The sequence below is a fragment of the Ambystoma mexicanum genome, chromosome 7p (genome assembly GCF_040938575.1).
Source record: "Ambystoma mexicanum isolate Mex_15411 chromosome 7p, UKY_AmexF1_1, whole genome shotgun sequence".
Taxonomy (NCBI): domain Eukaryota; kingdom Metazoa; phylum Chordata; class Amphibia; order Caudata; family Ambystomatidae; genus Ambystoma; species Ambystoma mexicanum.
The window spans coordinates 412349358-412376136 of record NC_090939.1 but is presented as its reverse complement, the minus strand read 5'-3'; the positions used below and the strand labels follow the sequence as shown (position 1 = coordinate 412376136).

Sequence of the window (26779 nt, the reverse complement as noted above, 5' to 3'; positions counted from 1 at the left end):
GGAGAATTTCCTATGTATTGCAGCTTACGTTTCTGCAAGGATATGTGCAGTCAAGCAGGCATGAGACTGGTGCCACACGTTCTGAGGGAAAAAACGTAAACTGAGGCTATGGGGGCCGTGCGTCCTATTTATTAACATATGGTGGTGTCGCCCTCGACGGAGGCCTTTGAGGGACATCGGCCTGACGTAATCGACGCAGGATGCCCTCTGCTGAAAAAGTTTCCGAAGTGCACAGCTGTGGACATTACATGTGAAATATGTTGGAGGACCATCCGGTCGAAAGAACGTTCCCAGTTGGTAAGTAACTTTTTCTTTTTGAGTATCCTTGAGGGGATATGCAAATGGATTTGTTTCTGTGACGTAAGCATAGTGAAGGGGCATAGACGCTCTCCACAAAAACGATATCAATATACATTTTGTATGTATGTTTTGAAGGGGTCTTGGAGGAGCCCTCTGGTATTGTTCATCCCGTTATGCTGGTGTGAAGTTCCACATGTTTATTGAATCCCCGTGTGATTTGTTGGTTCCGGGTGATAAAAAAGAATAAAACCTTGTTTACCTGTACATGTAAGATCCTGTCATCTAGACAAGAGTATGTTTGCTGCGGTTGCATAAACAAATCTACCCAAGTAAATGTTTGACAGCTGGCACCTTTTTTTCTGGTGTGGTCGGTGTTTTGCAGTCTGTTTTTCTTGGGCTGCTATGAAAATTAACACTTGGAATTACAATGGGGTCAGATGCATTTAATTTTAAAGACTTAAGTATGATTAGAAACATCTAGTTGAATTTTTATATGAAAATAATGCTAACATATGTCATGGCGTACACATGGCAACTTGAACATACATTTCTTGACAAGTGATAGTGCAATCCATTTATACTCGCCCATTTTGCCATTGCCAGTTTCAGGCGAATACAATACAAAAAAATCATAATTATTTACATTGCAGCCAGGTTACTGAGGTCAATTAAGAGTAAGTGGATGGAGTTCGCTATGATGCAGCAACCTGACACTGTGGTTGAGACATTCTGGGATGTAGCTGAAGGTGGGCATGAGGTTTCCCGGATATACGAGTTGATGATGACCTGGGTTGGGAAAGAAGTGAGTAAGGTGCGGCGTGATTCGGAGACAGAAGGGGGAGAGTTAATGGGGGATGGGCTGTGGCACAGGGCACAAGGGTATTGTAAAAAGATTTCTAGGAACATGAGAATACAACAAATTAAGCTGTTTATAACCCATAGAGTGTATATGACGCCTGGGAAGATAGCGGAGTTCAAAGGGGCAGGGCTGCAGTCGTGTCCGAAATGTGGAGAAGTGAATGCCGGGATGGCGGTTATGTTTTGGGTATGTCTGGAAGTTAGGAGATTTTGGGAGGTACCGGCGCACCTTATAGCTGCTAAGGAGATAATTCTTGACATAGATTCCTTATGGGTGGGAATACTTGGAGGGTTCCCTAGACTGCGTAAACTTAAACACATAAGCAAGCTTAAGGATTTGGAGTATATATTGGCAAAGCACAAGATTGCCATGAGTTGGAAAGCGAAGAAGAGGCCAAGCGCGAAGGCCTGATGGCAGGATCTCCAGAAATGGGCGAATGCCGAAACACCTGTGTGGCAGGAAGCCTCGAATAGGGGAGGGGAAGAGGAGGCACATGCATTGATTGGTTGGAGAAATCTTGTGGCGTCTGTTTGAGAGCAGAGTGGGTGACTCGGAGGATGGAGGTTCCTCAGAGTGACGTTGAGGAAATGCCTGTAAAAGCGGCTGTGGAGGAAGGTGGTGTTGGACAGGCGGTGGGAGAATGGGGGGGAGTTAAAAAGTAAAACTGTTTGTATACATATGATTTGAAAAGTTGTTATGATGTATGTTTGTATTAAAACCAATAAAAATATATTTTTTTTAAATTATTAACATTGCAATTGGGTATGGCATGATACTTCTAAAGAGGAGATGCAGAGGGCGGGAATGCGGTATCTTTAATTGGGGGCAGTCAATTAAATAAACTTAACATGGAACATGTTCAGCATTGAACAAGCACTATAATAAATACTAGCTTACTCGGCATGGCTTCAACCATGCCGGGCCCACCTGCATTGCCTAGAATGTGTCAAAAGGCACCAACAGCAACTAGATTCTCCAGTATCCTGCTATAGAAAAGAAATAGTTGGCCAATAGGAAAAGGCACCTCTTGATATTGCTCGGGCACGTGGGCCTACACCAAGCAATAAACTGAGCAGATATTAGGCAGACAGTGACTTTAAATAGTGCAACACCACAACCATGCAATACATTCAGGCAAGGGGTCAGAAGGCACTAATAGGACACTGAAGAAAGAAATGGTTTCAGAGTAAAAGGAACAATTCAGACATATAAATTACACCTCTAGCGGAAGCATATATATCACTGAATGACACTGATCTTTGTTATACCTACTAGCCAAATTGGAAAGCACTTTGGTACACATAGTAATCTTTTAGTCATTCTGGCGTAGTCTTGTTTAAAAAAAAAAAAATAAAAAAAAAATGTATGGGTAATTCGACAGATTTACCTTTCAGCCGTGAAATGACTGCATTCACAGTAACTATTTCCTTTTATCTAATTAGATTTAATGTGTATGCCTATCCATCTCATCAAGTTGAACCCCACAGTTCATTAGCCAATTAAAGTGGATCTGCACTCATTTTATAAGAAGGGTGACATAACACCACTAAGCAGGTTCTGGAAATGTAATCTGGTAAGCAGACTTCCTCCCCCCCCTGTTTTGACCCAAGATGTGCATGCTGCCCTTTTTTAACAGGACAAGGTAACTACGTCCCAGGTTGAGAAGGATAGAAAGTCTGGATTATGTAGATTAACACCCATTAGAGTTTGGCCAAAGTCTAATAAGAGTCCTGCTCCACAAAGTATTATAGCCATGCCCATAAAACTCCTAGTAGGCCTAAAGAACCTCCATGAACCCCAGTCCGGGGCTTTGCTTTCTGAGGACAAAACCCACACTCATTTAAAAGTGCCTATATTTCCTTCCAGCTTTCCTTTCTATTGAACCTGATCACGTGGAGTAATTAGAAGGGACATGCCCACCTGGTGTATTGTGCTTGGTTTCAACATGTCTGGCTGACAGTGCTACCCTGGCTCTCTGGAAGGCTTAAAGGCCTGACTGCTACTGAGGCAAAGACCGTGCTCAGTTCCCTTACAAATTATGCACAAATGTTCAAGCCTAAATGGTTTAGCACAGTATAAACATTTTTACTAAAAAGACGAAAAGCATGGAAAAGCTTGCTAAATTGTCAAGGAGATGTGAACGTGGCACTTGTGCATGTCTGACAAGCACATTCCCTTCAGTTGCACACCAATTCTCCACACTTTGGCTGCCTAGGGAGCCACTCAGTGCTGATCTCTGGGCTAACTGGTGTTTACTTTGATGGCTTGCAACCTGTCAGATTCCACCCTACCATCAGTCCTGTCAGGTGGCCGTATTGTAGAATAGAGGGCATTAGAAGCAACTAAGTGTCATAGCTTTACGTCAACAGTTAAAGCATATTAAAATAACACAACAGAGGGTGCGAGAATGTCACTTCATACAGGAAGAGTGAAATATGTCACTTCTCTCCCCATCTGTTTATTACACATTTGCCTCTCGGAGTCTAATGAACGCAGCCTGTGTTTGTAGACTAGGCTGTATTTTTTCTTTGCTAATGTCTAATGCTAACAATGCCTTCTCCAGCATGGGATTTTACATTGATTCACATGCTATGAATATTCCCCGTCAGGTTGGGAATCCTCTGTAAAATAAAGCAGTTTAGCTTTAAGCTATAAACTGAATTGTTGCTTGTATAGCCTATTGCTGTCACTTTGGGTCATACTGCCCCAACCAATGACACTTGTTCTCCATAGCACCACCACTGGTTGCCATCTTCAGGTTTTAGCATAAATTGTAGGGCTCCTGGCAATTCCCTCATCTGCTCAGGTGAATAAAGTGACCACCCTTCCATTTTAGAGATGACCGAGTTGGAAGTAATCACCCTGCTCAAATCTATCAAACCCTCAAACTGCAAAGGAAACGCCTGTCCTGCCCAACTCGTCAAAGACTCAGCACAAACCCTAGCGCCCTTCCTTACTGCCTTCATTAATTCATCTTTCCAGTCTGGACATGTTCCATCTGGTCTCAAGGAAGCATAGGCTTGCCCCCTCCTCAAGAAACCTTCCCTTGACCGAACGGTTCCAGGGAACTATTGGCCCATTACTACCGTCCCATTGTTGCTTGAAATTCTCGACAAAGCAGCATACCTGCAAGTTCTAGAATTTTTGGAAGAAAATGGTCTCCTTGGCCTGCGGCAATCTGGTTTCCGCCCACGTCATGGCACTGAGACGGCCCTCTTAGACTTAAAGAACCAAATGGATGATATCGGAGACACAGGCAAACCTGTGCTCCTTCTGCTCTTAGATCTGTCAGCAGCCTTTGATTTGGTCGACCACAACACTGCCGCCATTTAGCTACTGAGGCCAACTTCGCACCTACCCTCTGCAACCTTTTTACCAGGCCCTTGTTCAGCATCCTTGACACCATGCACATCTAATATACTAACTATGCGGATGACACGCAGGTGCTTATCCCAACTCACAGGGGACTATGATGCAGATATGAACACACCACCATTTACTCCACCATCCAATCCTGGATGGCAGACAATTGCCTGTGCCTCAATAGTGAAAAAACGGAGCTCCTGCTCATAGGGTCACCCACCACCCTGGGCAACCTCGATAAGCAGTACTCATCTTTTTCCATTGATAACATTCCTATCAAAGTCTCTAACAATGTCAAGACCCTAGGAGTCTACTTGGACGCCGACTTGACAATGGATAGACAGGTCAATGCCATTGCCTCATCATCTGAGTACTACACCAAAGTGCTCAACGCAGCCAGACCTTTCCTATCTCGTCAGAACTGCACTACCATTGCTAGGGCTATAATCGGCTCAAGGCTTGATTATTGCAATGCTCTCCTCATAGGAACGTCTCAAAAAAACCTCAACAAACTTCAGGTGGTGCAAAACAATGCACTCAGGGCAGCCACAGGAGCATCTAGAAGAGACCACATCTCTGAAGTCAGACAGGTTCACTGGCTCCCGGTCAAAGAAATAATTGTCTTTAAAACCCTTGCCCTCACCCACAAATGCCTCCATGAGGTCGCAGCCCCATACCTATCCCAGAGAATCACGAGGCACACTGCCATGAGCCTCTCAGAAAAGGCTTCTCCAACACAATTCTCACGCCTAAAATCCGAAAAGCCTGAGCAGGCGGCTCCAGCTTTCCTACACTGGCCGCCACTCACTGGAACGCACTCCCTTCTCACCTAAGACAGATCGAACCCCACCAAGTATTCAGCAAAGCCATCAAAACTAAGCTCTTCAACTGAAAGCTAAATACTTAGTACCACCCCTCAAAGCTATAACTGCCTTACTGTTACTCTCTCTATGCCTGTAACGTTGATCATTCTGTATGTCATGTAATTTGTAACTAACTAAGAAGCCCCAGGGCGCATGAACCTGTATTTCGAACTTCTTACATATTCTTGGGACAGCGCCTCGATGCCTCCGGGCTGCAAGTTGCGCGATACAAATAAATAAATAAATGTATACAATTGATCAGGGCATCCCAAATGGACGAACAACGGTTGCGACTAAAATGCTTTACTCGTGTTGAGTTTCCAAAAGAGTTTGATCATAACAAAATTAGGTGCCTAATACAAAAAAGTCATCCGAGTTGCACAGGACAAATCAAAACATTACACATATATGATCTGATGGAATCGGCAACATGATCAATACAAATATGGAAAAAACCATAAACAATTTTTACAAAACATGTTGTACAAAACAAGTGGGTCCCATTAAATCTATTGGGAGCCAGATTCTTATAACATTTGCTGATTCAAACAGCTTCAAGGTGACTGTTAGTGGTTGACAATGTAGAACAAATTATCGACAAGGGTGTGTTTCAGCCACTTTTAGCAGATCTGAAGTGCTTAAGGTTGGGCAGCCTTCAGCAGGACGGAATAAAAATGAGTGGAGAGACAATGATAGATGCTGTGTGTATTGTCAACCCTGTTCGACACAGTGTGGAAGGGACTCCACTAGGGGTAGTTATCTGTTGGCTGCCTCCATGACCATCAGTCTGGTGTCGGAGCAGCCAGAGGCACGGAAACTGCTCTCCTGAACACCCATGAAGATCTTCTCTCTAACCTTGACTCCCGCTCTCCCTCTATCTCATCCTCCTGGATCTTTCCTCTGCTTTTAACACGGTCAAACACGCCACCCTGATCAGCAGACTCTTGTGAACCTGGACATCATGAATAAGGCCCTGGCGTGACTGACCTCCTTCCCCCTGGACCTTCCCTCCCCGGTCCAACTTGGGTCCTTTCTCAACACCACCTTTTTCTACATGTGGTGTCCCCCAGGGCACTATCCTCTCACTGTGGCACTTCAATATCTATCTGGCCCCTTTGGCTCACCTGATCTCCACCTTCTCTTCTAACTTTCAGTGTTATGCGTCTGACTCTGGTCTCTTTCAGGCTTCCCTTGGCCTCCTCTCCTCCCTTGCTCATTCCTGACTGTATCTGTGATTCAGGATAAATGTGCCTACAATGTTTGCCTTAATACCAGTAAGATGGAGATCCATCACATTGGTACCCCTGTTCCTGGTTTCCCTCTCTTTGGCCATCCTCCTTGGGCCCTCTACCCTCGCCTTCCTGTGAGGCAAAAAACCTTGGTGTCATCTTCGAGTCCATCCTCTCCTTCTCTCCTCACATCACAGACCTTGACAAAAAGGCCCACTTTCAGCTGTACCGCCTCGGAGGTATTCTACCTTTCCTGACCTTCTCCCAGAAGCTCACTGTCTCTCCAGGCTGGACTACTGCAACAGCCTCTTTCTCAATCTGCCTAACGCTACTCTTCGCCCCCTGCAACTAATCCAGGACAGGACTGGGAGACTTATCCTTGGGCTCAAGCCCAGGAACCAGATCTCTCCAGCCCTGAAATCTCTCAGCTGGCTCCCGTTGGCGTCAAGGATTTTTTAAATTTATTTACTTATTACATGCTGGCAGCCCGCAGGCATCAGGGCGTTACAGAAACACAAGCTGACAAACAGATAGCACAGGACACATTATAGGAAACTGGACCGGGAGAGAGGATTTACTTGAATAACGCTTTCAAGAAGTTTTTTTAAAGTCCCAATATTGTGGTCTCACATCATGGGAAGAGGGAGGGTATTCCAAAGTTTGCCAGCTTTGACCTGGAAAGATCTTCCAAGACCCTTCTACCTTTTGAACCTGGAACAGATAATCTGCCCTTTGTTAGGTGACTGCAGAGCTCTCACCGGGCGATACTGTAGAATCAGCATTTTCAGGTAGGATGGAGCATCTCCATGTACACATTTATGGATGATAGTGCCCACCTTATTCATGTATTTATTGCATGACTTAGTTTAAAATCAAACTTTACACACATGTAGTCAACAAGGAATACAGAAAAGAGCAATTTCATTCGATTCAATACAAAAAAATGAATACGCTCTTGGATGGTCAGCAAATGCAACTCCCGTCTATAGGGGGCAATATGCATGCGCATAGGGAGATTGTTGACGACATGCACTGCGCTGTTCTGTAGTAATTGAACAAAGTTCAAAACCCTTTGCATTGTCCAAAAGTTTTGCTGGGGCCAGGGCCCGCACTACAGCCAACTCTCTTCCGAAATACCTTCCTTCTAGAGCCCTTTGCTCAGCTACCTCCAACTCTGAGGGTCAGATGCTTCTCCAGGCAGAGAGTGGGGTTAGATCTCTCTCTCTCCTCCGCAGGTGCCTCCCTCTGTAACAACCTACCTGCCCCTCTAATACTTGGCCGGACCACTTGAAGTTCTGGAAGCAGTTAAAGACCCTCCTTTTCTCCTCTGCCTTTCTCTCACTCCCTTACTATCTTACCTGTCTGTTATGCAGACTGGTTGCTTGGTTCCCTCAGAACCTCACTGGCTACCAGGCTCCTCCACAACCATTCTTCCTTGCACTGCTTCCTGGCCTTCTGCACAGAACTATAACCCCTTCCTGCCTCCTGCACTTCTTAGAGCTCCGCTGCCCTGGCTGCCCCCTCCCCTTTCCTCTCCCTTACACTTCCCTCCTCTCCTTCCCCTTGCACTTCTATTGTTGCACTTGCACAATCCGAATGACACATGGCCAAGTAGGATTGTTTGACTTGTCCTCCCTATGTTTACCCTCCCTCCCCCCTTGTCTTTTGGTGCCTAGAAACACTTGTGTACAGGCACATTATAAATGCCATACCATATCATATGCCACCAGAGTAATCCGATCTATGACAGTGTTCCTCTCTGGTGACCCTCCTGCTGGATATCTGCAGGGCTGCCAAGTGGGGGTCTACTCACACCTTCCCGAGATTCTACTGTGTTGACAAGGATTCCAGGGAGGAGTCTAGTGTCAGACAAGCAGTGCTTCGCAACCTGTTATCTTGAAGTGAGTGTGGTCCAGGTGTAAGTCTTATTGCTTCTGTTGAGGCTTGCCACATACCATGGTTGTATTTATGTACTGTTGTGTAATTGTATTCATAGCATGTAAATCCATCTAAGATCCCATGCTGCAGAAAGAACAAGTTACTTACCTAAAACTATTGTTCTCCAGTATGGGTCTTACATGAATTCACATGCAAACCCTCCCTCCTTCCCCATTATGGCTCTTCTTGGGTCATACTGCCCCTTTACCTGCGTGACCAAATCTGAAATGGCCACCAGGCCTGGAGCGGAGGACGAGTGTCCTTGGTTGGTGCAGTATGACCCAATGTGATAGGAATAGGCTATAGGAGTGACAATTAAGTTATTAGCTTAAAGCTAAACTGCTTTATTTTAGAGGATTCCCAGCCTGATGACGGGGAATATTCATGGCATGTGAATCCATGTAAGACCCATGCTGGAGAACAAGAGTTACAGGTAAGTAACTTGGTCCTTCACTCCATTCAGCAGTGCAGCACTATATTTGTAGCCAATATAAATAATGGCACTGCATTAACATGTGCAACACTAAATGCAATATAAAACATTTCTACTCCATTAAATCAGTGTTACAAGCAAGTGGACATGCATTGAATGTCTTTGGCATATCTGCTTGTAATTTGCATGTTGAAAGCATGTTATTCAGTGTACATGTGTTCTGTATGTAAAGTATAGTGGAACCCTCAACTGTAAATGGTTGCCCTTCTGGTTGATGGACGATGAATAATAGCCCATTTCCGTTTAGCACTATGACTTGCAGAATATGGATGGGTCCCATGAAAAATACAGCCGATCGGTCACATAGTCACTGACATGGCAATCCTCGCTGTGCCTGAATACTCTACATTGAGTGGCTAGTATGTTTTTAAACGGGTCATCTCTGCTAGTAATTGAACAGTAGCTGAAATTGAAATCCTGACTACTAAAATACTATCTGTATACAATGGAATGCTCTTTTATTGTTATGTGTAGTCCTTCGGCAGACTGTAATATGAACATTCACTGCATAGTGCTTCAAGGCTGTAAATCCCCCACTCCAGGGCCATACTCTAGGTATGGCGGAGTGGGTAAAGTGGCAGTAATTCCGTTATTGCCAATTTGTTCCCATACCGCCATACTCGTAATAAGCCCCAATGTCTCTTCTGTCTCTGGGCCAGTACTTCTAGTTCAAAACAAAAGCGAGAAATCTATCTTGCTTCTCCTTGTGTCAAAAATGTCTCTTTCGGAAGTTTAGCACTTATCCCGTCTCTCAGAATGTATTCTCCAGTATGTAAATTATAGGTCCTTCTGACCCCTTTGTTGGTCGGTATGCATTCACAATACTCGATGATGTTCTCACCTGCTTTGACAATGTCAGGTGTCTTGACGAAGCTTCCTTGTTTCTTCTTAGTCTAGTTGTGGGATGTCTTATCCTGTTCAGGACTTTGAGTTAGTCTGGGCTGTCCTGGCATCATGAGCTTTTTTAGCTTCACTTGGTAAAATGTTTTTCTTACCCACTCATGGGCTCTATTCGCTCTTCGTCTGACCTAGACTATAGGCCTGTTCTGCCTTCTTGTGTGATCAGTTTCTTCACCTCTTTGTGGGTTATTTGGAGACTGAGTCCTGCATGGGCGTGTGGCTTTCTGAGCCCGCTCACCACCTTGAGGGGTGTACAGATTGTTAGCCAGGTGAAGGCTGTGCTGTGGCCTGACTGCCCTCCACCCGCTCTTGGTATGATGTTGCATACCGTTTTCTAGCAGCAGTACTCCTCTGGGGCTTTGGTGTCTCTGGCTAGAGTGGTATATCTTTGATCAGAAGTATGGGTCATTGGTGACTTTTTGAACACCGTCTATATCCTTGTTAAGTAAATCATACTCTATTAACAGATGGATACAACTTAGACCGGCGGTTACCCACTGTCACACCTTATGCTTTAGCACTAGGTTCTGCCATTTTGGGCTGTCCCTCCTGTTAAAATACCACTTTTCACACCTGACTTTCAGTCTGCCGGACTGGTTCTGTATGTTACGTCAGGCCGTCGGTACTGGGATCCCCTGATTCTCCACTTTGCACCAAGTGCCATCGTTCCACAGGCTTCCTAGACTCTCCGCCCACCGCATTTGCCAGATCAACACCATCTTTTTGTGATAACTGGGTCTGTGGCAGTGTCGTTACGAACGGCCTGGAGGAGCAAATTACTTGTCCAGAGCCCAGCAGCATAACTTCTGCTAGGCTCTGGACAAGGCATCTGCTCCTCCAGGCCGTTCGTAACGACCCTGCCACAGACCCTGTTATCACAAAAAGATGGTGTTGATCTGGCTCACATACTAATCTATCGTATGTTTACAAATATATGTCGGATACATAGTCCCTACTTTCAATCCATGCTGCAAATGCATTTTCAATACATATAATATTGTATTATCTAAGGGACACGGGGCCAGGCATTAAAACACGGCTCTGGACTCTGAAAGATTATACTGTGGGATATGATACTATGCAGGCACTGATACATGCATACTGCAGTGAAGTAGCATATTTACAATCATTTGTGAGTTTCATTTATAAAATAAAATGTAACTTTTGTCCTTTTTTAGGATGTTTCAGGCATGCCAGCTCTCTGTTGCCCTATAGAACAAGGAGGCAGCGGATTTGATTACAGATTGGCAATGGCAATCCCTGACAAATGGATTCAGGTAAGCAAATACAATAATAAAACCTATTTTAAAGGACATTTTATCATTAAACACCCATTTAAAAAATATGCGCACTAGAGAAAATTGGGAGATGCCTGCTGCAATACAAGATTTACAACAATCATCATTTGTACTCCTGCATTAGCTCTTCACTAAAGGTTTTGCTGAAATTCATCTTGAAGGCATTTTTTGCTCCAGTGCAAACCATTCTGAATACTGTAATAGTTGGCTGGTGTAAATTTGAGATTAAACTCCGAAGAAAAAAGGGTGCGCTGGGCGCTCTAGTGGGAGAGCTCTACCCATTTGCCCCTTTAACTCAGCAAAGCCTATTTAGTAATCACTTTCTCTGCAGGTGCTGTGCTGGTTGCTAACCCTACATTTAATTACACATAATGGATATTAATGAATAATAGTTATTTATTTATAACTTTGTATTCTGTATTGGAGATTTTAAATAACCTCAATTCTTCCTAAAATAAATGTTGCTATCTTATGTTGCAGCTTTAATCAAAACCATCTCTGGACCATCCTCAACAAATCAAGCACACCAGGGCTCGTAAATCTCTATAGGCATGCAGTGCAAAATAAAACCAGGACGGGGAGTCCTGCATGGAACTGGGAAACCTGACCGCTATGGTCTACCCAGCAGAGCCCTTTGCACGCCCCACAGAGGGGCTTCTGGCCCTGCAAAGCTGTAATGTGTTTAGCGGTTGCCTGCACGCTCAAGGGCCCCTCCGGACCCCCCCCCCCTATACTTTTAATACTACACAGCCATTTGAATACCCCAGGTGCCTCATCACACGACAGAAGGCCCAGTGCGTCAGAGGGCTGTACTTCCACTGGCGACCCGCAGCCGGTGAGGATCATTTTATTTAGTGCTTCCTTCTGCTTAAGCCTTCTCTGCAGATGTGGGACTCCTCAAGGATCTCATTAAGGAGGTGGTCTCCCAGGTGGTGCCTCGAAGGCCACCTCCTTTGGGCCCTCAACCAGTATCGCCGGGGGTCCCGGTATTGAAGCCTGTTGCCAGTCAGCCCAGTTCCCCCCCTCTTCCTCCGTCTCCGGTGCCTGCACCTCAACGCCCTTTTCAGCAGGCACCTGTTGCACCGCAGCCTTCGCAGGTGATGGGCTGGGGGCTGGGGGACCCTGCCGACTCCGCTTCAGCAGGACCTAGACCTCCCTCCACCTGACAAAATCAGAGGGTTAGGACGGCGCACAGGAAGAGGAGCAACCACGTCTGTCAAAGCGTTTCATGACTGTCTTCAAGGCCTTGCGGAGTGTTTAGGGGTGCCACTTCCTGAACAGGCTTCCCAAGAGCCAGGAGTGCTGGCAGAGGCTTTGGCCTTCTGCGCGCCACGGGTCGCTCAGGAATTTCTCTGCAAAAAGACATACCCTCTTTGGCCAAGAAGGTTTGGGAAAAGTCTTGGGCCAGCGCCCAGATAAACAAGAAGCTGGGTGGCTGCTTTCGGATCCTGGATGGGGAACCAGTCCACCTAGCGTCAAAGCCTCAGCCACATTCTTCAGTCATTGCAGCTGCATCTCTATATTCAGATTCTTCCTCCTTGGCCGGTGCCACCTAAAACTGCTTGTCCAAAGAGTACAAGGCACTTGAGTCTTTCGGCAAAATATGGTATCTCAGTGCTGGTCTTCATCTACGCCAGGCTAATGCCTACCCCATTCTCCCTGCGCCAAGCCATAAATTGTGGCATGCGATTGGGGAATTTCTCCCATGTCTGCTTCTGGTGGGTCATGCCTCCTTCAAGGAAGGTCGAGCTGAGGTTTGTGTGCTTGCGCAGGATTTTACGTCCAAAGTATCCCATATTGACACAGCCAGTAGGGGCATCTGCTTCGGTGTTGAGATGAGGCAGACAGTGTGGATGCACGCAACAAGGTTTTCCTTGGACATGCAGGATAGGATCTTCAACCTCCCGTTCAAGTTGTTGGATCTGTTCCACTCGTCACAGATGATGAACTAACAAAGAAGACATCCACCCAGACTGTGAAATCCTTGGCGATCCTAATGAAGCCAGTGCAGAAATCCTACCAACAGAGTCAGGGCAGGTCAGACTTCAAGGCAAGCTCCTTCAGTGGCTTCAAGCAGTTTCGCGACTGTAGAACTTACCAACCAGATAGGTCACCCAGTGAACATAGGGTCCTGCAGTCCCTCTACCAGCACTTTTATCTGCACTTCCTTGCACTTGCCACCAGCTGGCCGTTTATTTATTTTCTTATTTATTCCACTTTTTCCCATTTACTGCACTTTCCCCTCTCCCTTACCCGCGCACTTTTCCTTTTCCCCCCCTTCCCATGCACTTGCGCGATCTGAATGACACTGGGCTTAGTAGGATCGTTGTCTGTCCTCCCTTTGTTTCCCTTCCTTGCCTTGTTGCACCTTGAAACACTTGTGTATAGGCGCGTTATAAATGTCATATCGTAGGAGGATGCAGTAGAGGACCTTGCAGGGCTTTTTTCACTCCATGTCCCCTACTCCTATCTATGATGGCAAAAAGCAATGTTTTGGTCAGGGCCCACAGTTCTCCTGTGGGGACCTGGTTTGCTCTCTGTGAGCAATTTATGGATTCTGTCAGTATTGTCCACGGGGTTCAGTCTCCCTCTTCCTTCCCCCTCACACCTGCCCTCCCCCCTCCTTCTCCGCTGTCGCAGATGGGGTCATCTGCATTCTTAGGAAATCCTGCTCCTATTGGATATGCAGGCAGAGGAACCAGTGCCCTCTTCAGACGGGGGCTCTGGGTATTATTCAACGATTTTTGCAGTACTCTAACAACCAGATGGGCCGGAGGGTTGTCCTGGACCTTTCTATTCTCAACTTGTCTTTACCTCTCGACTGCTTCAAGATAATCACTCCTTCACACATTGCAGAGTCCCTGTGCGCAAGGGACAGAATGTGTTCCTTAGACCTCAAAGATGCATACCTTCATGTCCCCATCTTCCAACTGCACCGGAATTGTGTGTGGGTCACGATTCTGTTGTGCCACTTCCAATAAAGAGTGCTGCCTTTCGGCCTTAATTCTGCCTCTCGTGTGTTAACAAAGCTTATGAAGCAGTGGCAGGCCTTCTACACTTAGAGGGCCACCATCCATAACCGTATCTGGATGACTGGCTGGTAAGAGCCAACTCTTCAGAGGGGGCCATTCACTCCTGCCAGCGGCTAGCGGAAATTGCAGTTAAACCCCTCCCATGACCTGGTGTTTCTCAGAGTAAGGTGGAACACAGCGGTTCCAACCATGTTCGCCATGGCTGACAGGCTACTGTCCCTCCAGAGGGCAATTTGTCACTTCATGACTAACTATGCTAATTCAGCGTGGTTGTTACAACACCTGCTGAGCCTTATGGCTTTGTGCGTGCTTGCGATGTTGCATGAGACTTCTCCAGCTCCGCCTGGCATCCAATTGGAACCAGGAAACGGAGCACAGTCGGACAGGCTGCCCATTCCCCCCCAAACCTTCTTCCAGATCTTCACTGGGGCTCCTCAATGGCAATGTCGCAGTGCGAGCCCCATTCCATCAGCCGGAACCCATCCTGGAAGTGATAACGGATTCCTCCCTCTTGAGCTGGGGTCGACTCTGAAGGGCTGCTTGATTCACTGTGCATGGTCCAGGGCAGAGGCCCTCCTTCATATCAAACTTCTGGAGCTCAGGGCGGTGGGCCTAGTACTCAAGGCTTTCTTGCTAGTCCTCGGCGGCAAGGTGGTTCTGGTCAGGACAGACAATTTGACAATTGTCTACTTCAACAAGCAGGGTGGGACCCGGTTTCCCCTCCTGTGCATGGAAGCGGTGTTCCTCTGGGAGTGTGCGTTGTCAGAGGGGATCTGGATCTCTGTGGTTCATCTCCCCGGGGACAACAATGCAGAGGCGGATCAGCTCAGCTGCTTGGGGTTCAACACCTAGGAGTGGGAATTACCCACCAACTCCTTGTTACCTCTCTTCCAGAAGTGGAGGTTCCCGGGTATTGGCTTATTTGCATCTCCTCAGAACTCCAAATGCTCCGTCTTTGCTTAATAGGTGGGTCGGCCTGGAGATCTCTGGGGCGGACGGGTTCCAGCTCTGCTGGCACGGCTGCAGGTGCAATGTGTTGTCTCCTCCGCTGCTTCAGCGGACCCTACGAAAATGTTGGGCCTCAGTGGGCTGCAGCCTTATCCTGATCGCTGATGTGGTTCTCAGACTGCCTCCATTTCCAGCTGCAGGGGCTGATCCACCTTCCGATCAGCAGCAGTGGCTTCCTCACTCCGCAGCATGGGATGGCAGAGCACCCAGATCTGGCCAAACTAGCACTCTCGGCTTGGCTCTTGATCAGCTGAAACTTCAGCCTTCGAGGTTCTCTGAATGTAATTGAGAGATCATGCAGAAGGCCAAGAAGCTGTCCCCTCTCGCAGTATGAGATTAAGTTGGCCAGGTTTTGCCACTGGGCACATGGAGAGGGCATTGACCCCCTATCTTGCTCCCTGGATGACATGTTGTCTTTTTCTGTGTACCTGGCTCGTTCAGGGTTCCAGCTGGATACTTGCTGCACTTACTTGGCAGCCATCAGGGCGTAAAGAAACTTGGATCAGACTTTCTCAGCAGCCAACCTGGTGGTTAAGGCCCACCTCAAGAGCTTGACCAGACTGTGTCTTCCTGTGCCTTGGCACGATCCTATCAGGGACCTGAATGTGGTTCTCGCCGCCTTACAGTGCAAACCCTTTGAGCCCATGGCGTCAGTCGACATCTGGTGGGTTTTGCTCAAGGCAGTAGTGCTGGTGGTTCGCAGCTCTGCGAGCTACAGGCACTGTCGTCGTGAGCCCTTCACTACTTTCCACAATGACACGGTCATCTTGCCCACTCATCCAATCTTCTTGCCCAAGGTGTTCTCACCGTTCCATTTAAACCATGAAATTTGCTTGCCCGTGTTCTTCGCAAATCCAGAGTCTGTGGCAGAGAGGGTGCTGCACTCCCTGGTTGTGCTGAGAGTGCTCAAGTTCTACCTCTACCGGACAAGATTTTTCCAGAAGTCGGAAGCTCCGTTTCTCGCGTTCAGGGGTGCAGCCCCCGGCAACCAGGCCACCATCGCCCGTTGGATAGTCCATGCCATTCAGAAGCTTATGTGGCCTTGGGTAAGACGGTACATTCAGGGATTCATGCAGTCAGGGCCAAAGCTACTGCAGTCGCCTTTCTGAGGCACACTTCTTGGGAAGTCATTATTAAGGCGGCAACGTGGGCCTCATTTGCTTTCTGTAAGCATTATTCTCTGGGCACCAGCTCCAGATGGGATTCAGAGGTCGGTCAAGCAGTTCAGATGAATCTTTTTGCTTCTACTAAGCATGAGGCATGTTGTCACAGCTCCACCAAGTTGTCTTGTTTCGGTGGAATCACCCACAAGGATGGAGCAAGGGGCATCAGATGTATGAGTAAAGTTACTCACAGTAGTGTTTAGAATATTCCTGGTCCTTAGTCCCCTTTCCGCCATACGTCCCACCCACCTTCCCCCGCTAGTATGCCAGGGGCTAAAATTGTCTGTACAGCCCAGGTTTACAAACGTCCCATAAGTCAAATGGGGGCTGAGGTGAGGTGCCGGAGGGCAGGCTCTCTGGGGTTTTCCACACCCGGAGCCGCACCCCGATGCATTATACTAAATTTAAAGGGTAGGTCACATTTTTCACTGCCCATGTTGGGTGAAGCCCACAAGGCTGGAGAAAAGGGGACTAAGGACTATGAGTACTCTTGTCACTACAGTGAGTAACTTATTTCATATTCTTCAGGTTTTTTAATAATTCCTCAGACATCAAATCATACTGATTTTAATGTTCTGTTATTGCCCTTATCACAATCGTAGTCCCATCTCCTTATTACGCCTTTCTCTGGGGGCCTCCCACTTCTGCTGTTCAACCCTGCTGTTAGTTTGCTGTGGGTGACCTTGCACGGCTCAGCGTTCACTCTGGTACTTTGGTTTGCTTTCTTGCATCTTCCTTTCGGGCTTCACACGCGTACTGGTCTCTGTAACTGCCCATGTTTAGCAAACAATGCTGGATGGGAGCTGTCAAAACTCCTGGTCTTCCATGGGAGCTTTGCCCACCACTGTACTTCCATGGTCATTCCACCCTGTTGGGCGGTTCCCTGAACTCCGCCCTGATGAGGGCTTTGCTGTTGTCTGCTTTGCTGGGCCTCTGGTGACTGCAATGGTGACTACACTTGGCGTTCTCAGCTTCTTGCAATCCCGCAGATCAACTCTGCTCTGCCTCTCCACTGCATTCTGACAACGGAGGGTTTCCCCTGTGCTCCATTCTCTCTCATCTCTTCTGTTCTACTCATCACACTTTCATGAGTTTCTTCCTAAATGAAAAGTTGGGTCTTAAAGGAGGCCACTCGCCCCCACCCCTCCCCCGACCCCCAAGCCAGCCGAGGGTAGAGCCCCACGCAATGTCTTGGAATGCTGCGGGCCCACCCTGGGGGAGGGCAGAAGGCTTGGGAGCTTTTTCTAGAGGCCAGCTTTTTTCCAGGTAGTAGGGTGCCTGGCCAACAAAAGAACCTCAGTGGACTTGCACAGACGGCAGGGTGGCCTTCCTGTGTGCCTCCTCACACTCCACCAGATCGATGTGGTGCACTTGGTCCATCTAGGGTTGGCCTGCTTGGCCAGCCTTGGCTGTTTCCAGCAATTGACTTCCAACCACATTGTGACCGTCTCAAGGGTATGCCCCATCGGGGAGGGCCCTCTTGTGTTGGTGGCTCTTCCCTCCAAGCAGAGCAAAGGCTGAGCAGTCCAGCAGCTTCCCAGAGGTCATATCAGAGTGGACAGCATTGGTGGTGCTATCACCAGTGCGGGCCCTCTAAGCCATGCTGTTGCCCCTTTTCCACCAAGCACAGTTCTCCAGAAGTTCGGAATGACTGATCCATAGGGTGCCAACCCTACTGTCCCCATACTGGTGGTGATGCATGAAAAAAATCCCTCCTACTTTGTTGTGCCAGAGCCCAGCCTCTCTCCTTCCACCCCCTGGAGCAGGCTCGGCTTCCGGTGCCCATGTGGCTGACCTGTCAATCCCACCCACCACGGCAGGTGTTGTGGGGGGCACGCTCTGATGCTTGGGTCCCGCAGACAGACCCAGGGTTTTGAAGCTTGGGCCTGAAGCAGGGGCGTGGCTCCCCTTGTTACCACCATCCCGCAGGTGCTACCTGGTTGATCTTGCCAGTAGAATTTGCGGATGTTGGCGGGGCACACCTAATTGGCCAGGGCAGCTGGGAGCAGAGGAAACCTGTCTGTTCTCGAAGACGCCTCCTCAGGCAGACTGTGCACGGCATACCGGGTGAGCTCAAAGACATGTCGCAGCCAGGTCATGGGTGAGCGATGTCCAGGTTCGGCGTGCAGCGGCAACCTTCCCTCATGTCCGGGTACCTGGAGCTCGGCCCTGTGCTGCCAGGCTGGTGTTGGAAGACTGTAGCGGTCCCACCCAACCTGTTGCTGCCTCTGATCCCCATCTCTGGTTTCCCCAACCTCTATGAAAGTGGATTGGTAGGTCACGGTTGGGGGATGAACAATCGGACAGGTGGGCCAGAGCCAGCAGCAGAGTGGCCTGCCTCCGTTGCTCTGGGAAGCCCTGTCGCAGTGCCGCGGAAGACTGTGGGTGGGCTTCCCAGGCTAAGTACATGGAAACTATTTGTTTAAAACCCTGATGGTCTTTGTGACTCTCAAAGGGGAAGGTAGATGGGGCTGCCTGCACCCAGCCTCTCCTGTACCCGCAGGTCGGGCCGATGTCTGGAAGAAAAGGTGCCTGTGACTCTTGCTGGAGGATCAGTGTGAATTTCGGGGCACATAGATCAACACTTAACATGCATCTTGCGGCCCCGCTTGGTGGAGTACAGCCCTGGCACTGCCATTTCCCCCCTTGCGGGGGCAGGAGGGCCAGGCGCCTGGTGTGTCCCAGTGGTGGTGGCCTGAAAACCCAATGCAGCGCGGCCCAAACTCCCCCGGGGTAGCTGGCTGTGCTGCGTGTGGCTGTCTGTGATAACCCACAGCTGCCTGTGCGGGACAGCCCTGAAGCACAGGCCTCGAAACATCTAGTGATCAGCCTATCACCAGGTGGGCTTCGGTGCAGATCGGGTTAGCGCCCACTTGGCCGTGCCTGAGGTGCGGGACTAGGACCACCCCTTAGACAGCACCAGGCCACAGTCCAGCTTTCCAGCTTCCCAGTTACGACCTCAGTTCAGATGTGGTGACCTGCTGAATTTAAGCATATTACTAAGCGGAGGAAAAGAAACTAACCAGGATTCCCTACAAGGGAAGATCCCAGCATCGAATCCCGATCTGGCATCGGGTGCTGTAAAGGTAGCATACAGAAGACTGTAAGGAACTCATGATGGCAATAGGAAAGACGGACACAAGTGATCACAGTTCAAAGGGGTTTATTAAACTGTATATGCAGGTTGGAAAAACGCCTAATCTAAACCTAAATTTAAGATGGGAGGAAGCTACAACCCTCAAATAATAAAGCAGTCCTAGTGGCATCTTGTCAAAGAAAAGGGGCTTATACAAAAAAAATACTATTGCCAATCCTTACAATAAATAGAAACGATGTGTGGGATAAGGTTCACAGGAAGTGTTCACAAATAATAAGTCAGGATGGGGTAGTCTGGGTCTCCCTTACCCACGTTTTGAGCACGGAATAAGGTAGGACTCCGGAGCACAGCACACGCTTGAGCTTTACCAGCACGAGCTAACAGTTCTGCCTTCAACTATCAACGCCTTCGGTGGTTAAGTCTCTTCGCTACAAAATGTCTCTTGCCTCCAAGGATCTGATGTATTCCAAAAACAATAAACAAAAATTCCTTTCTGCTTATACGTTGGGTGATGCCTTTTCACCGCTGGATCCCCCTATTCTGGGCTCAGATCCCTAGAAGGTTCCTTTCGATATCGGGACCTTCGGTTTTCAATCTCTTGCTTCCGAGGGCCTGATACATTCAAAACGGCAAATTCAATGGTTCCGTTCCACTTGTCTTTAGAGTGATGGTTCTTCAAACTTGGGTCCTTCCATGCTCAGATCCCTCAGTCCCTCCGTCGGATTCACTATGGCTTTCGCCCCGGGCCCCGCCATCCAGGTGATCCTCTCTAGCTCGTCTGCCGCTAGAGTTGGGGTTTTAGAGCCTCAGTCCTTCCCAGGTCACCTGAATAAGGGACTCACGAGGTTGGCTTGGAAGCACACACTCCGGTTTCTCACGAGACAGACTCCCCGGCATCACTCAGGGGGCCCAAGTCCTTTGAATCGAGGTTCACCACATGGACAGTTTTAGGCCAGTAGCAGTCCCTGGCACGCCAGGATTAGGTCTTTTTGGAGTCTGGTTGCTTAAAAATGCAGCCCAAAGCAGGTGGTAAATTCAATGTAATTCTAAATACGGGCGTGAGACTGATGGTCAACAAGTACCGTAAGGGAAAGTTGAAAATAGCTTTGAAGAGAGTTCAAGAGGGCGTGAAACCATTGAGAGGTAAACTGGTGGGGTCCATGCAGTCCACCTGGATTCAAAACAGCGGGCAAGTGTCGCCCGGAATGGTGGATCATCTCGCTGGACCACCGCCTAAGCACACCTGGCCCCCGCAGAGCACATTTCCTCTCTGGCAGTGCACTGCAACCAGCTCCGAGTCATCTGGGACGGCCCTGGGGGGCATGTGGCTCTCTGCACTGGCAGTGTGTTTCAGCCCCCTGGCAGCAGTTTTATAGTGTCCACAGGGCTGAGGGAGATTGACGGCTGCCTCGTCTTCCGGCAATCATCCCGGCCCCTCTTGTGGGTCGCAGGGGCGGTGACTGGCCCCATGCTTCCGGTGCAACTGTCGACTGAGGTGGACTGTCCTCAGTGTATCAGGCCGCCGTGTGGGATGGCCAACAAAGGGCGCCAGGGTTCTGCAGTGATTTTGGTTACCCACCCGACCATCTTGAAACACGAATCAAGGAGTCTAACACGTTCACGAGTCGGGGGGCCGATTGAAAACATGTGTCCCAATCCGGTGAGGCCTGGCATGTGCAGGCTGTTGGCAACGGGGTGCACCACTGGCCCATCTCACCTGCTATGTTGGGGAGGTGGAGCATGAGCGTGGGTGATTGGACCTGAAAGATTGACTAGGCCAGGGCTGGGCAAACCCAGAGGAAACTCTGGCGGAGGTCCGTAGTGGTCCTGAAGTGCATATCGGTCATCCATCTAGTAGCTGGTTCCCACCAAAGTTTCCCTCAGGATAGCTGTAACTTTGAAACCCCAGTGTGATCTGGTAAAGCAAGGTCTTGGGGCCGAAACGATCTTCACCTATTCTCAAACTTTAAATGGTAAGAAGCAATCTCGCAGGCGTAGAGCTGACAATCTAATGCAAGTGCCCATTGGGCCACATTTAGTAAACAGAACTGGCAATGCAGGATCAACCGAATGCCAGGGTAAGGCACCTGATCCTCACACTCATTATAACCCAGAAAAGATGTTGGTTGATATTGACAGCAGGACAGTGGCTATGGAAGTCAGATTCCACGGAGGAGTGTGTAACAACTGACCTGCTGAATTAACTACCCTTGAAAATGGATGGCACTGGAACATTCGGTCCATACCGGTCCGTTGACAGCGCTGAGAGCCACAGGGGCCAAGCTCCTATGATTAGGAGGAACACTGCATTGTGCACATAAGTCCCGGGTGCAGCCGACGCAGTTGCAGATCTTGGTGGTAGTAGCAAATATTCAAACAAGAACTTTGAAGGCCGAAGTGGAGAAGGGTTCCATGTGAACAGGAGTTGAACATGGGTTAGTCAGTCGTAAGAGATGGGCGAACCCCGTTCGGAAGGGACAGGTGTTATCCTCCCTTGCCCTCAGCTGACCCAAAGGGACTTAACCCAGAATGGCTATGTCCAGTGCAGTAATGCAAACCATCCTGTAGAAATTGGTGAGGGACCCGGAGAGAGTGCTTTTCTTTGAAGGACAGGGCACCCTGGAATGGGTTCACCCAGAGAGGAGCCCGGGCCTTGGAAAGTATTGCAGTTCTGGCAGCGTTGTGAGGCACTCATGGTACCAACATTAAGAGTACAACAGATACACGTTTTCAAAACCTTTATTGTAACCAGATTAGAGTTTGAAAAACGTATTTCTGGCCCTATAACTAAGAAGGGAGTGATCTTGAGAAAACAGTCCTAGTAAGTCATTGTCCAAAGTAAGTTAATAAGTAAGCTAATAAATCTAATGCCTTCCCATACTCTAATAAATGAATGTGGAAAGGGAAATGTATATAAAGTAAAAGAAAACAATATTCAGAATGGCAATGTGAGCAAGGGCTGTCTCTCCCACGTTGTATAGCACATGGTTGGATTGAACACTCTGCTAACTGGGCACACCTTGGTGTACGTACATGGCTGCGGAAGCATCTCAGCCTTCCAGGGCCTTCTTGACATTTTATTTTCAAGGTCTTTGGTTCAACTTCTCAGGTACCCATTACTAAAGTCCAGGTCACCCTTAACAAATTGGTTCACTAACAGTTCCTGTAGGAGGCTCCCCTCTGCCGGGTTCAAGCCTCTTTAGTTTCTCAACAAAAAAAGTTTCAGGATATATTTTATTTGTTTTATTTTATTGTTTGCTTGTTAGGCACTTCTACTATAAGAAAATATTGCTTCAAAGTGGCCACAGAGCAAGGGAGGGACCAAGGGTGGGAAATACATTAAAAACACAATATTTAAGATCAGTGGGGGGAAAAGGAAAAGAGATTTAACCGTGCAAGTGCAGCAAGCAAGAGGGCAGAAGGGGTAAGTGCTGGAGTGTCTGGGCTCATGGGTGAGCCACAGATTAAGTGCAAGGAATTTTGAGTGCTACACGTTCTGGAGCTGCTAGAGGTGTAAGTACGAGCCTTGAGGGCAGAGGGTGTGCCAATGCAAGTGCTGTGGATAGACAGGAGCTGGGCTGATTGGGTATGGGAGGTCGGGGGCCCTTAAGATGCATAAGGGCCCAGGACACCAATCGCAGCAAATGTGTGATTAGAGGAGAGACAAAGGTAAGGATGAGGTAAAGAGGAAAGTCTTAAGGAGCTTCTGGAATTTAAGACGATTCTACTGAATGCACAGAGGGGGATGCTGTTCCAAAGGAGGGAGCCAGCTGTGGAAAGCGAAAGGCTACCTACCCTCTGATTATTAAAACGCTTTACACACAGAGTTGGTGCTAGAGGAACGTAGTGGTCTAGAGGGAGAGTATTTAGCAAGATAAAGTTAAAGATCGTGTGGTACCCAGGCCCAGACAGACTTGTGGATAATGCAGAAGGATTTGAATTTAATCTGTGCAGCAACCAGGAGCCAGTGAAGACTTTTTAGTGCAGGAGAGATGCAGGCCCTGGACTTAAGGCCAAAAATGCATCTTGCTGCCCTATTCTGGATTAGCTGGAGGGGTCGCAGATGGTAGATTCAGGAAGAGGCTATTGAAATAGTCAAGCCTACAGAGAACCAGGGCTTGGGTCACATTGAGTCGCTGGGGAAAAATAAAAGGGAGAATTCCTTTGAGAAGGAAGAGCTGAAAGTGGGACTTCTTGGCAATGTTCTGAGTGTGAGGAAGGAAGGAGAGAGAGCGTAGTCAAAGATGAATCAAAGGTTTCTGGCTTCAGAAGAGGGCGCAGCGGGAGAGCCCAAGGAGGAATGCCAGAGTGAAGAGAAGGAGGAGAAAGCAGGGGTCCCGATGGGAAGGATCTCAGCTTTACAGGCATTGAGGCAGAGCTCGTTGGAGGTGCAACAGGACTGGATGGCAGATAGGCAGTCAGGGATGATGGAGGGTGCAAGAGGGTCAGCAAGGAGTTTGAAAAAGAGCTGTGTTGTCTGCGGGACACTGGAAGTAGGCGGCGGCGATGTGTGCAAGCAGAGCAAGGTAGATGTTCGAGCCAGAGGGAGAGGATAGAACCCTGGGGAACCCCACAGGTGGACAGGGAAGTAGGAGAGGAGAAGGTGCCCAGGATTTGCGAACAGTGGTCAGTAAGGAAGGATGTCAGCCAGTCCAGTGTCCGTTACGATATATCAAGTGTATCGTGGAGCCTTTGTATGAGGATGGAATGGTTGACTTTGTCAAAGACAGAGGAGAGATCCAGAAGGAGGACGACAGCTGGGGAGTTGAGTCCAGAGATGTGAGCAGTCTTCACAGGTGTTCAGAAGAGCAGTTTCCGTGCCTCTGGATGCTCGGAATCCAGATTGCTGGTCATGGAGACCACCAACAAGTTTGGTATGAGTTGAGTTGGGCAATACCAACTTCTCAGCAGTTTCCCACAAGAAGGGAGTAATGGAAATAGGGCAGTAGTTGGCAATGCAGGTATGGTTTTATTTCAGGAGTGGGTGTACACAGGAGTGCTTAAGGGGAAGGGGGAAAGATCCTGTGACGAGAGTGATTGCAGTAATCTGTGTGACCAGGGGAAAGAGAGCCAAGGTTATCTTTAATTGTCCAGGATGAGCAAGTGGAAACCTGTTTAGAAGAGACCTTCATGAAGCGGACAGCTCTGGTAACTTCTTCAGGTGTGATGGGGGAGAAGAAGGAAGGAGGCAATGGAGTGGTGGGGATGTGGGATGGGTTGTAAGGGTGTGTAGCAAGGGTGGTCAGTATGTCCTGGATTTTGGAGGCACAGTGTGAGGCCGGTGCATTAGAGGGCCTGGGAGGGAGAAGGGGAGGAGGCTGAGGAAGGGTTGGCTAGTTCCCTGCAAATCTTCAAAAGTTCATTTGTGTTATTGGATGCACCGGAAACCCGTGCCTGTATGTGGATTCTTTACTTTGCACGGATGGAGTCTGTATTGCCTTTGGGGCAGGTGGCAGGCCAGTTTGTCTGAGGATGAACCACTTCCGTTCTGCTGCCCTGCACAAAGTTTCAGGACCACAGGTTCGGTGTCATACCAGGTGTTACGCTTAGGGGCAGGTTTCAGGCGGATCCTCCTGACTGGGGCAAGAATGTCAAGCGTATTGATGATGGAAAGGTGGTGGTTGATGAGGGCAGAGTCGGGGGTAGTCTGAGGTTGGGGGTGTAAAGGGGGATAAAGGTGGAATCGAAGGCAGCCACAGATAGTTTCATTGGGTGGATGTTAGCGAATGAGGTTGGTGGGACTTTCAGTGGGGGAATCAGGGGGGCAAAGGGACCCAGGTGAGAGGAGAGAATGGTCTAACCAGGAGAGAGGGGTGACTAGTGGGGGGGGAGAGAGAGGTCCGAGTGTGCGAGGGTATCCAGTGTGTGTGCAGCTGAGTGGGTTGGCCCAGAAGGAAGAATGGAGAAGGAAAGCAAGGTGCAGATGTTAGGGAGAATTCTCAAAATGTGCTAATTTCCCTTACCTTTTGAGACCCCCAGGAACTACGCTGAATTTCTAGGATTTGATTTTTTTTACCTGGGAAGAGTGTGAGCTTTTTTCCCACATTTTGTGTGTGTTTTACTTTTATGTTCTTCGGTTATGCAGTTTTAAAACAACTCCATTAGCATCATCTTTTTCTGTCAAACAGCATCTTCAGTGCAGTGGCACAGGGGTGTCTTTCAGCCTCCCCAAGGTTTAAATACCTTCTCTGGGACAGACTACCATCTCCCAGAGCATGTAAAGTTAAATTGGCTTTACTAGTCTTTTTAGATTTACTGACCCAGCACACGCTATCTTCCTATAGAGTGCTTGAGTGGTTGCCTAGCTTCCCCTGAGTCAAAACACTCATGTAACAGTAACATTTTAGCCTTTCCTACTTTAAATGGCTGGTGGCAGTGGTTTAGATCAAATACCGTGATTTTTCCAGACCGCTGACAACGGTAGCTAAAAATCGGGTCAGCCATGTTTTGGACTCCGGTCATCTTTTTTTGCCATTTCTTTTAGGAAACGTCCTGCTTGTGTTTGTCTCTGTGCGCCAAACCAGGTTTTGTCCCTTTGTCCCTTTGTTCATTGGCCTTTGGCGGGCTTCGGTGCTGAAGCCCTCCTCTGGCGCCAGGCTGTCTGGGGTGGACAGGATGTGAGGGAGGTGCCCGAAACTCCCTGTGCTTAGTCTCATTAGTCCACTTCATTTTGGAGCAAAACTTGTTCAGTTTCTTACCGGTTGGATTTTTTGTGGTGTATTAGTGTGATATTGAACTGCTTATGCTAGAGTAATGTTTTCTAACTGAGTAAATAAATGTATATTCTTTTACCAAGAAACCTTGAGTAAGTGTATATTCAAATCACTATTTGTTGGTCCTTTGTGTTACTTGTTCTACTGCTCACTTAAACTCTTGAGAGAAGTCTGGATGCTCAGCCTTCACTACCACTTCGTGTAGTACAGGCTTCTACCAAAGGTGACATTGTGCTTACACTTGTAGTCCTAATTGCATGTAGTGTTCCCAAAGGGTACTGCATGTGATTCTGCCTAACAGCAGAGGTCATTGAAAAGAATGGATGCAGAGCCTGGGGAGTCCAGTTGGATGTTGAATTCGCCCAGGAGGAGGAGGAGACTGGAGGTGGATGAGATTAAGGAAGAGCAGAAGTCGGCCCATTCAGAGAGGAACAGGGTGGTGGCGGATAGGGGCCAGTAAATGGTAGCAATGGTCAGGTTGGAGATGAGAGAGATGACCAACTTGCAAACCAGGCTTTCAAAG

At 48.3% G+C, this 26779-nt stretch overlaps 1 protein-coding gene across 3 annotated transcripts in view; it reads left to right on the top strand.

The window, feature by feature from the left end:
- The window catches only part of GBE1 (1,4-alpha-glucan branching enzyme 1), a 1374432-nt gene that overhangs the window by 899423 nt on the left and 448230 nt on the right, over positions 1–26779 (top strand). For all 3 annotated transcript variants that reach the window (XM_069636445.1, XM_069636447.1, XM_069636446.1), the window contains exon 10: positions 11124–11222. In XM_069636445.1, the coding sequence (XP_069492546.1) occupies positions 11124–11222 (99 nt within the window). The remainder of the gene's footprint in view (positions 1–11123; positions 11223–26779) is intronic.